This window comes from Neltuma alba, unplaced genomic scaffold (genome assembly GCF_004799145.2).
Source record: "Neltuma alba isolate B1F8T4 unplaced genomic scaffold, ASM479914v2 tig00011991_pilon, whole genome shotgun sequence".
Taxonomy (NCBI): Eukaryota; Viridiplantae; Streptophyta; class Magnoliopsida; order Fabales; family Fabaceae; genus Neltuma; species Neltuma alba.
This window is the reverse complement of record NW_021636564.1, coordinates 33,215-44,950: the sequence shown is the minus strand read 5'-3', so window position 1 is coordinate 44,950 and position 11,736 is coordinate 33,215. Positions and strand designations below refer to the sequence as shown.

Below are 11,736 nucleotides of genomic sequence, written 5' to 3'. Positions count from 1 at the left end.
TAGCACCATATGATCCAGATCCTTGTATCTAACTTCACCCTGATAAGATAAAGTTTGCTGTTATTTTTTTTTTTTTTTCAAAATACTAAAAGTACGTCCTTATTGAGGACCATCTCTACTATCTTAAATATTTGTCTAAAAATGGGGAAATGAAGGTTTCTACAAGGGCATTAAATCAGAGAATCTTTTTGACGGCTCTTTAGTGTAATCCATGGCAACCTGATATTTCATGAGGATCCCTCATAGGAAAATATTTTTCTATTCTTTCTCTTGTCATGATTCATTAATTGAATCCTGACATCTGACGTTGTCCTTAACAGAAACTGTTGTGAACTATTCAGAATTAAGAGCGAAGATTAGAGCTTGGAAAAGTGCTGAAAAATTGTTATTCTTACATCTAAAATGCGTACAGCGAGTACCATTAAACTTTATATATCCTCACTCACTCCTACATCTAAGAAAACTTCTTTCAGCAGACCGATATGTGTAAAATCCAAGAGAAGAGAGAATATAGATCAAGTTGGGGAGGCCTGAGCAGCTTCCATGCACATCTGGAGCACCACTTCACTTCTCTTCTCTATTCTCGTCTTTATCTGCTGATGAAAGATTATTTTCCTGGAAATGAGAAGAGAGAATAAACAGACAAGTTTCAACAAATCTAGGAAGGCAAACAAAGGAAAAGAAAAGGCATAATTATACCTATTGATCTTTTACAGTGAAGGACTGCTTCATGAATTGAGTTCTCATGATCAAACAGATCACCCATAGAATAATCTTTAACTGATACTGGAGATGCTTGCTGTGAAATGCTCCAACTATTCACTTCCCACTCCGTCTTCTCAAAGTCACCAACTCTAGTACTTTCCCTCGAGCACCCTACTCTCCTCCCTAATTGCTTGAAATACCCAAAGGTGCTTCTCAAGATTTTCTGCGTGGATTTTCTCCACTTTGTGAAGAACCCATGATGATGAGTCCCCACACCTCTTGGAGAGACAATTCCTGAGTAAAAGAAAGAACTAGGCATGGTTTGTGTAGAATCAGGAGTATTGCAAGATCTTATCTTTGAAGTATTACCATAAACAGGTCTGATAAAGCCATCAGAGAAAAGCTCATCAGCATGAGCAAAACCAGCAGATGGTGAGAGAGTGACAGAAAAATCAAAGTTAAAGCTCTGGGTTTCGCCATTATTAAACCTTCAGAGTTCATGGAAGCTCTGAGAGGCTCTTCAAGGCAGTTCACAGAAGGCTTGAAGTCTGATAGCCAACTGTGTGAAAAGCTATCAGTAGCCAGAGGCAGTGAAGATTCCATTGGAAACAAGGAATAACAAATTTACATGTGTTATTGGTAGCTATAAATATATAATATAATGTTGGTGACAAAAACAATAAGAGGCCACGAGAAGAGAAGGGAAAGCCTTGTCTATTCTGTCAAGGTCAAGGTTGGAACAAATAGAATGACATGAATACGCAAACTGAATTGACTTTTATATATAGCAAGTTTATACCTTGCTTTCTCATCATCATCATCTAGTTGTGGTTGTCTGCAATTTCAATTGGATTGGTAAGGTAAGATAAGCCATACAGTGAGAGAGAATAGAGAAGGGAACAAAAACATGAAAAGGAAAGGTTTGTCTAGTTAATTTGCTTTCATTTCTTTTCTATTTCAAGCTACTGCAAAATGAAAAGGAAATTGGAAAACTAAAATAAGAAAGCATGAAAAATGCCATATTTATGATGTTAAAATGGCTTTTTGAAGTTTGCAGGGACAGAACTACAGAAGAGCATGAAGAATGGCGTGAAGTATGGTGACTGTGGAGTCAAAATTATTCTTAAAATATTCACACACAACAGAACTTCCATACTCAGAAGGATTAACCCGATTGGTTAGAACAAGGACGTCTCCATTTATCAATTTTGGTTCATTTATTGCAGAATTATGACAGGAGTGTGTTCTTTTAAGATCATTCGAGGAGGAGGTTTAGATAAGGGTCTACAACTACAAGGACTAAGGTTGTTTATCAACAAAAACATGTCTGGCTTAATCCTAGAGAAATTATTAAAAATAAAAAACTTAATTTTATTTATTAACAAAAATATAATTATTTACATCCAAAATGCAATGAATTAGGAGAGGTGTACATATTTAGTGCCCGACAATGTCTCAAATAGAATTGCCTCTATATAAGATGATACCTATATATAAAAAAAATTAAATAAAAAGAAACATCTTTTAAAATTATAAATATTCTATACTTAGGTATTATATTTTTATATTATTAAGCTTAGAAATCAGTTATAATCTTAAATAAAACTAAAAGATTAAATTCTTAAAATTTTTTATCATAATCATAACTTTAACTTATTACATGTGAATATGATGTGTGTGTGTGTATAGAGAAAAAATAATTCTATAAAATTAATAATTATTTATGAAAATTTTAAAATATATAAGACAATAAACATTTATCGAGTTGGGCAGAACTTGGGTTGACCCTAACCTATCCCGCAACTCAATTTTATGTTATTGGGCCAATCAATATTGATGATTGGGCTGGACCTACCAATATACTAAGTTGGTTCAACGTTTAGATTCATTAGAATGAATGATCATTTCCAAAGGCAAACAAATCCTGCTGATATGATTTTGAAATCTTGGAAATCCTTTGTAATAGCTAATGATTTAGCTTCAGTTGGTAGCTTATTTGTTACTAATGAGTCAGCAACACCTCTGGTTGATTGGATTAAAATCAATGTTGACGGTGCTGTGTATCAATGTTGATCGTGCTGTGTCTTCTACTGGACAAGTAGCTAGATGTGGGGGTGTCTTTAGAAATCACAATGGTGAATGGATAAAAAGTTTTGCACAAAGATTAGGAATATGTGATGCTTTGGAAGCTGAGGAATGGGCAATACTTAAAGGTCTCGTTTGGTACAAAACAATAAAAGATGGGGATTAAGATTACTATTAAAAAAAATCATTAAAAAAGTCTTTAGCATAAGTGATTGTTTATTATATGAGATTAAGTAAACCCATAAAAGTAGGATTTGGAAATACTACTTCCCCCATGGTATTTTCCAATCCCATATAGATGGGTTTGTCTAATCTTATGTAATAAGCAATCTTTCATGCTAAATACTATTTTTCTAATCTCAATCATAATCTCTTATTTTCAATACTTCGTATTAAATGGTACCAAAGATCTTTCAATAGCTCAGGAGAGGGGATTCAAGAAAATAATTCTTGCATCTGACTCCAAAACCTTAATTGATATGCTATTGAGCAATTCTATACTTGGCTCTTATAGTTTGGTGTTTATGCGGATCAGGGACATGAAGATTCTTGGTTGGGACTTACAGTTGAGATACATCTCCAGAGACAAAAAATCATTTGCTGATGCGTTATCAAAGGAAAGTCTCTCTTATTCAGGTACCTTAGATCAATGTCCGTGACATCTATAGATAGTTATGAAAAACGATTTACTGGGATTTAATCCCCTCCCGTTTTAATTTTTAGTTAGGCTTTTGCCCTCTTTGTTACCAAAAAAAAAAATACAACAGAAGGCTCCTCTACAATATAATTTAATAATAGTAATAGTAATTGTTTTATTTTTGCTACCAAAAAAGGGTCTCCGGTTTTTTTTTTTTTTGACCAGAAAAAAAGGGACTCCGGTTAGAAGCCCCGCTATTTAAGGCCGTGTCAAGAACACTGAATTTACACTATACAATTTAACAAATTTTGTGTGAATTTTTTCTTTGGACTGAAATTTTGTGTGACTTAGATCCAAGTGCATTTTTTTTGGGCCCAAAGAAACAGATCTAAGTCTTTTTTTGGGATGTTATTCGTATAAGACTTTCTTAAATGCGACATTAAATCCAACCCTTTAATAGAATATACTTCTCTGGTCCTATTTTATTCCAAGTGAAAAAAATCTTAAACTGCATTAATTTTTTCATTTTACCCATATTTAATATATACACTTTTTAAAAAAATAATTATCTACTTTATAACAAATGAAGGGCAAAATAGTACATTCATACTAAAAATTTAATAAAGTGACTTATAAATAGGACTAAAAAAAACTTTTTTCTTTTGCTTTATAAATAAAACCAGAAGAGTATAATGGATGCATGAGTTATGAAAAAGAAAATGCAAGGCTATTCAAAATCTTTGCATCTTATATTTGGAGGGTTTTAATCTCAACATTTTCATCCTTACATATATTAATTTCAAGTCCAAAATGATTTACGGATACTTTAAGCTATATCAAAAAAAATATATTTGCATCTCTCAGATCTGGGGAGAGACCAGATATGTTCCATTTGAATACATATAAATACAATCAGAAAGCACGAGAAAGATACTCCTCCTATTTTAAATAATAAATGTATGAGGTAGTTAGAAGTTAACTCGGTTTTAAATATAGAACTTTAATTAATTTTATTTTTTATATTTATCATTTTTAAACTAATTTATAAAGTAATATATAATTTAATGTTATATAAAGATATTTTAGAAAGATCATATCAAATTTATCCCAACTATCATTATTTAACTTTCTTAATCTATATAAAGTATTTAAATTACCCTTACATTGAATATGTTCAAGACCTTATGGAGCATTAAATACAAATAAATCTCTTAAATCCTAATAGAAATTCAAACCTTGATTTTTTAGGAAGAAGCTAGTTACTTTCATTTGACCTAACCTGTTGGTAATTCTTTGTAAGCATTGAATGATTTTTTTTAAAAAAAACAAATGTCGCTGTATTGAAATAATCGTATTTAAGATGTTGTCGACCACTTTCATTGTACAGGCATCGAATGCATTGCCCCAGGTACCAGTGGATATCGCTGTAGTGGGGCTGACTAGCAATCCAATCAGCTGAAAATAGTGATGATATTTGACACTTTGTGGAGAATTCAACTCCACCAAATTTGTAGTACCTTGCATTCAATAACGTCGCTTTGCCGGTCAATGCGCCCTGCCGTGGCCCTCGGGTGTGTCTGGGTCAAATTGTCAATCCCACACCAGTGAAGGAGGTGTATAATTGTGTTTGGTCTCGCTCTCACCTCGGATATTTTGAAGTAAAAATTGTTACCTTGCATTCATACCGCTTTCTCCTCTTTTTTTCCTTCTTTCTTTTTCTTTAAATTTTTTATTTATTTTAGTTAATTTATAGTTAACACTCTAAAATATTTTTTTAGTAACATTTAATATCCTAAATTAATTAATTTTTAATATATTCAAAGTATTTTTCAGTTAGTGAGTGTTACTAGAAAAATATTTTGGTTTAACAAGAACAATATTTCAAAAAGCTAGATGCAGTCAAAACTAATTAATTTAGGATATCGAGTGTTACTAAAAAAATTTCAGGATGCTAAATACATTAAAAATTAATTAACTTATAATACTGGGTTCCACTGTAAAGATACTCTAGGGTATTAGACATATTAAAAAATAATTAATTTATGATAGTGGGTGTAACTGAAAAATAGTTCAGGTGATTGAATGCGCTAGAAATTAATTAATTATGATACTAGATGTTATTGAAAAATTCTAAAATACACTAATTATTATTCTAAGTAAAAAAATAAAAGTTATTTTTTTTTAAAGAAAGAAGAGGGTCTCATCCCCCAAAAAAGAGGGTCTCATCCCCCAAATGCTATGGTTTGGGGGATGAACATGTGCTATTTAGAGATACACTGAGCAGGGGATACATACTCATATAAAATTAGTTAGAGATTTAATTTAATTTTAAATATAAATCTCAGTCTATTTTACTTTTAATATTGATCCATTTTATTCTAAGTAATTCTTATGGCGATTGCACATGTTAAGAAGTCTTCATTAAGGAGTAGTTTCACTAAACATGATTAATATGGGTATTTTAGTGAAAAAATTACCTATTTGTTATAAATAACTAACTTAAATAATTTTCTTAATATTTTTGAATTAATTATATAGCTCTTATAGGCAGTAATACACCTCCCAATCTTTAATACAAGAATTGCATAACTAATTTGCATATGTTAAAAAAATTAGTTAAGCTAATTATTTTGTAATAAATATGTATTGTTTTTCCTAGAATACTCTATTTAATTAGGGGCATTGAAACTCCCTTTCATGGAAACATCTTAATACAGGTAATAAATTTGAAAGAAATGACGAGTTAATGTCTTATATTTAGGGCTAGGAAAAACCATATTGGAAATACCTATACTTTGTTTAGTTTGGTATTTATGTGGCTTTTTATTAATTAAATCATTTAATTTTACTTTTTTTTTAGTAACATTGCTATTGTAACTTTGTTCTATTAGTATTTTTAATCTCTATGCAAGATTAAAAGAAAAAACATATAAGTACTAAATTAAAAACTGACAAAAAAGAAGGTATACTTACATTCAAAATAGTTTTCCCCTTATGACTAAAACAAACAACTTATTTAACTCTTTTGTTTTTTGGCCACCAGATCTAACTCTTATAATTACAATATAACGTTATATATATAAATATATATAATAATTAACTAATTTATTTGATTTATGATTTAATCTACCCCAATTAATTTTTATTCATTCTAAATGTTTATTTGTAATCTGTCTTTTTTCGTTTATCACTTAAGAGACTTACGAACTCATTACATTCATGCAAGATCAAACTTGCAACTTAAAACGCAGTTTAAAAAAAGCCTAATGTCATTATATTAATAGTTGATCTTTTAAATATAGTACTACTGTAAAGCTTCAGACTCACGTTCACACTTCTTACCTGTGGCTCCCTACGCGAGCCACGTTGTTTTGGCACATTTGATTAAGAAAAAAGAAAATCGCACATTCCCACATGCTTGTCCTTCTTCTCGGGTGCTTCCTATTTCTAAATGGAGTATTAGATACGGCATAACATGGTTAAAAAAAATAAAATGAAGGGAGAAGAGTGATTTTATGATTTTATATCATAATAAATAAAAGAAATAAACTTTACGTATGGTTTTAAATTTTTCTATTATTTTTTAATGATAAAACTACATGGTTACAGATAATTCAATTTATCTTAAATAAAGGTTGGCGAAAAAATTGGAAAAAAAGTCGTAAAATACGAGTGGATGCTATTAAAAGAAACTAAGCATATATGGTTATGATATTTTAGCCAGATAAATCTTGAAAGGGATCCCATAATAAGGCAGGAAGACAGGAGTTTAGGAGATTCATTCTCCAATCAAAATCCTAATTAAAGTAATCAAGTAATAATTATAATCAATCTAGTCCCTGCCACGTCACTTTCCATTTTTTTATTATTTGTATTATTGTTATTATTTTCCTGGCTTCGAATCTGATTTTCTTTTGTCATTTAGTGCCTCGGTGCCGTTCACTTTCAGAACCCAGTTCTCTTGTACATATCCTTATAAGCGACTTTTACAAATTCGACGACTTCGAGAACCGGGCTAATTGCCGAGTCACGTTCACCAACTCATTTGATTCCGTCTTTTCTTTTTTTAAAAAAATTTCTATCAGATTCCATCTAAAATTCGAAACAAATCTCTAATCTTGTTATTTATTGTAATCAGGATGATTTGGGCCTTTGTATATTGCAGTATTAATTTTTTAAAGTATATATATATTATTATTGAGAAATATAAAAATCCTTGCGTTATTTTTATCAACAAAAAAAATCTCTGCGTTATTTTTTGGTTGGATTTAGATTTGGAGAAAAATATAATTTTTAATTCTTGAATTTTTCATTAATTATCAATTTAGTTCTTAAATTTTTACTTGACATAATTTAGTCTTCATAATCTTTTTGATTCAAGATAATTTAGTCATTGTAATTTATTAAATTAGGAATTATTTTTTTCAAATTTGATTTTTTTGAGCTGGAATTTAAAAACTATAAGCACTAGGTTGTTCCGTATCAAAATTCAGAGTTTGAATTAATAATTGAAAAAAAGCTAGAAATTTATATTTTTCCTAAAATTTGACAATTTTGTCTGCCAAAGAAAATATTTTGGAGTTTGCTCATGTTTATCCAAGGAAAGCAATAATCAGCAAAATATTATGCAAAAATACTCTATTTTTAATATATTAAATAAGTTAATCCTTTCCTTTAATTTATAAGGAGAATGACAGACAAAGAAGTTGAAAATTGTAAATCCTAAATTAGATTTAGTAACATAACTTTATTTGGTATTAACAAGTCTAAATTTATAAATAACAACAAATTTTTGTTAACATTCTTTGTTTGGCATTTACAAAATTCCAGCTTTTTTTTTTGTCATTGTCCCTAATTTATATGAATAATTGCAGCAAATAAGATGAAAAATTTAAGAGCCATATGTTTATTTCTTTATTTATTTATTCCCTTTTTAACGCCATTGTATCAATTCAGTCATCAAATCAAGCACCAAAGGGAAGTTTCTTTTTTGATGTCGGTAGATTTTTTTTTTTTTTGACCAAATTGATGTCGGTAGATTTAAAGGAAAGTCATTTACAATCATCACATTACACTAGCTGCGATATTCTGGTTCCAGATAGAGATGAGATGTGGCATACATTCAGGCCAAAGAAAAAAGATGTGGTATATATGAAGTAGGGTAGTTAACATAAAATTATATTATAACTAACTATTAAATATTAGTATTAGTAATTATAGTAAGTTTTGTGAAAACATATATATTTAATTTATCATCAGATGAAACCTTTCATCTTTTAATTAAAATATTAAAAATATGGTCAAAACTTTAAAAATAAATTCTTAATTTTCCCCCAAAAATTTAGTAAAAAATTATCCAAAGAAAAAAAAGGATTAAAAGTAGTTTTTTAAGGCCATTGAAACTTTGTAACGGAAAAAGAGTTGAATTAGTAAACCTATTAATTTACTGATCAGGCAGTGTTTCCCTGATTCTCTCTCTATAATCCCATCACGTGAGGTTGAATAGCCCGGAAAAAAATATCTAGGAAGTCACGTACTCACCGAAATATCCTACAGAGCAGTCCACGTTAAATTCCCTGTGACCTCCTCTCTAACCCTTGATTCCTAACCGATCCCATAACCGTACATCTCTATCCCACCGCTTTGCCCCAAGTTGCCAGGTAATTGCCGCACATCTCTCTATAATCTCGTCACGTGAGGTTGAATTGCCCCGGAACAAAATATCTAGGAAGTCACGTACTCACTGAGATATCCTACAGAGCAGTGCATTTTAAATTCCCTGTGACCTCCCCGCTAGCCCTTGATTCGTAACCGATCCCATAACCGTACATCTCTATTCCACCGCTTTGCCTCAGGTTTCCAGGTAATGTTGGCTTTCCAAAGGTTGCTTCGTTGTTAAACAAAGGCAGAACCTTTCTTCTCCCGTGTGCTGTAACGTACATATAGCTGCCTAAGGGCATTCGAAAACTCGACAAATTAAAAGGGCCTCTGAAGTTGCAGATAAACAGGGAGGGAGGGAGGCAGAGAGATCTCATCCAGATCAAATCTATATCCCAGTATTGGGATCTATTTGATTTGGGTTCTCTTGCATAGCAGAATCAGGTTTATCCTTTTCATCCGTGACGTCTTCCTGCGTTAACCATTCTTGTTTTTCTCGTTCTTTGCTTCATATTCTGACACAATGGAGGCTGAGAAGAAGTACATTACGACCGAGGAACTCAAAAAGCACAACAAGCCGGGGGATTTGTGGATCTCCGTGCAAGGTAAGGTTTACAATGTCACAGATTGGGCAAAAGAACATCCTGGTGGGGATATTCCTTTGTTGAACCTCGCTGGCCAGGATGTAACCGATGCGTTCATTGCCTATCATCCTGGTACCGCATGGAAATATCTGGACAAATTCTTCACTGGGTATTACCTAAAAGACTTCCAGGTTTCGGATGTGTCCAGAGATTACAGGAGGCTCGCATCAGAGTTCGCGAAATTGGGTCTTTTTGAAAGGAAAGGGCATGTCACTTGTTATACTCTTACGTTTGTTGGTGTTCTGTTCCTCGTTGTTCTGTATGGTGTTTTGAGATGCACCAGCGTGTGGGCACATTTGGGTTCTGCTATGTTGTTGGGTTTGCTTTGGATGCAAAGTGCGTATGTGGGTCATGATTCTGGTCACTATGAGGTAATGTCAAGCAAGGGTTATAACAAACTTGCTCAGGTACTTTCTGGGAATTGCTTGACTGGTATAAGCATTGCCTGGTGGAAATGGACTCACAACGCCCATCATATTGCCTGCAATAGTCTTGATTATGATCCTGATCTGCAACATATCCCCGTTTTTGCTGTATCTTCCCGTTTCTTCAATTCAATAACATCTTGTTTCTATGGGAGGACCTTAAATTTTGATTCTCTTTCCAGGTTCCTTATCAGTTATCAGCACTGGACATTTTACCCAGTAATGTGTGTTGCCAGGGTTAATTTGTTCATTCAAACGTTTCTTCTTTTGTTCTCAAAACGCCCTGTCCCAGATAGAGCCTTGAACATAATGGGAATTCTTGTGTTCTGGACCTGGTTCCCTCTTCTGATTTCTTGCCTGCCAAATTGGCCTGAAAGGGTTATGTTTGTGTTAGCAAGCTTCTCTGTCACATCAATTCAGCACGTTCAATTCTGTTTGAACCATTTTGCTGCTAATGTTTATGTTGGGCCACCAAATGGTAATGACTGGTTTGAGAAGCAGACTAGTGGCACCTTGGATATCTCTTGTTCAAGCTGGATGGACTGGTTCTTTGGTGGATTGCAGTTTCAGCTTGAGCACCATTTGTTCCCAAGGCTTCCTAGGTGCCAATTGAGGAAGGTCTCTCCAGTGGTGATTGATCTCTGCAAGAAGCATAATTTGCCTTATAGGAGCTTGTCATTCTTGGAGGCCAATAAACGGACCATTAGGACTCTTAGAACTGCAGCCTTGCAGGCTAGGGATCTGACAAACCCTGTGGCCAAGAATTTGTTGTGGGAAGCTGTTAATACTCATGGCTGAGCAATAAGGATCAGAATAAATGGCTGATATGCCTCTCTCTGTGTCTCTGTTCTTTCTTCTTTTTTTAATTTTTTGCCCTTAAATTTCTTGCCCAAGGGCCCTGGAACACTTTACAGTTCATACACTCGGCATCTATTTATACATTTTTCAGATTTTGGTTGCATTTTTACCTCCTCTATATTTCTGTTATCGTCAGCCTCCATTCGGTGGGATTAGCGTGTTCGTTTATGATGCTTATACCATGTTTGATCATATATGTTATTGCAGAGGATTTCTTGTTCTTTCTTCATTTCCTTTTTTGTGTGTTTGAGAAAGAACTGTTCTATTGAACGTAATTATGGCTCAACCATCGTATGTAATTTCAGCTGTAGGCCCTATCAGGATCATTTTGTTGGTGGTAGACCTAACATAAAGATTTAACTTTGCCTACACTTAACGCTGAATGGTGACAAGTGTTTAGCCTTCGTTTTACCAGAATGATGATTCTAATTATTTTCAGTGGAAGGGAAGAAATTGAAACTGATAGCTTGATGCCTGTGAGGAACATCGAATGTTAATTCTAAGCAAAGCTATAATGGATTAGTGTTTCCCGTGTTTGTGATAGGTACTTATTATATTCCTTTTTTTTTTTTTTGGGGAAATTAGAAGGTGTTTCTAATAGGTAGTCATCAAATCACGACGATTTTTTTTTTTTTTTGACTTAGGAGTAGAATTTTTTTTTTTAATCACACACCCCCATTAAGCTCTTAAGAGGAAGGACTCCCCAACACACACCCAGAATCGC

The 11,736-nt window shown here is 32.7% G+C and overlaps 2 protein-coding genes across 2 annotated transcripts; one reads left to right on the top strand and one right to left on the bottom strand.

The window, feature by feature from the left end:
- Positions 1-558: 558 nt before the first annotated feature.
- Positions 559-9,387, bottom strand: LOC114720606 (probable membrane-associated kinase regulator 6). The gene is made up of 4 exons (XM_028906264.1): positions 9,185-9,387; positions 1,505-1,540; positions 700-1,193; positions 559-615 (listed from the first exon to the last, which is right to left on the bottom strand). The coding sequence occupies exons 1-4, from the start codon at positions 9,385-9,387 to the stop codon at positions 608-610; spliced, it is 741 nt and encodes a 246-aa protein (XP_028762097.1). The 3' UTR covers positions 559-607.
- LOC114720598 (delta(8)-fatty-acid desaturase 2) lies at positions 9,310-11,223 on the top strand. Its single transcript, XM_028906256.1, has one exon. The coding sequence runs from the start codon at positions 9,609-9,611 to the stop codon at positions 10,950-10,952; it is 1,344 nt and encodes a 447-aa protein (XP_028762089.1). The 5' UTR covers positions 9,310-9,608; the 3' UTR covers positions 10,953-11,223.
- The last annotated feature ends 513 nt before the right edge of the window (positions 11,224-11,736 follow it).

Excerpts from the sequence above, each read along its gene's own strand:
- LOC114720598 (XM_028906256.1), top strand. The coding sequence starts at position 9,609 with ATGGAGGCTGAGAAGAAGTACATTACGACCGAGGAACTCAAAAAGCAC.
- LOC114720606 (XM_028906264.1), bottom strand. The coding sequence starts at position 9,387 with ATGCCCTTAGGCAGCTATATGTACGTTACAGCACACGGGAGAAGAAAG. Across the intron at positions 1,541-9,184 it reads AATTTAAAATGCACTGCTCT|ACAACCACAACTAGATGATG; the intron begins GTAGGATATCTC and ends TTGAAATTGCAG. Across the intron at positions 1,194-1,504 it reads GATGATGATGAGAAAGCAAG|GTTTAATAATGGCGAAACCC; the intron begins GTATAAACTTGC and ends TGAACTCTGAAG.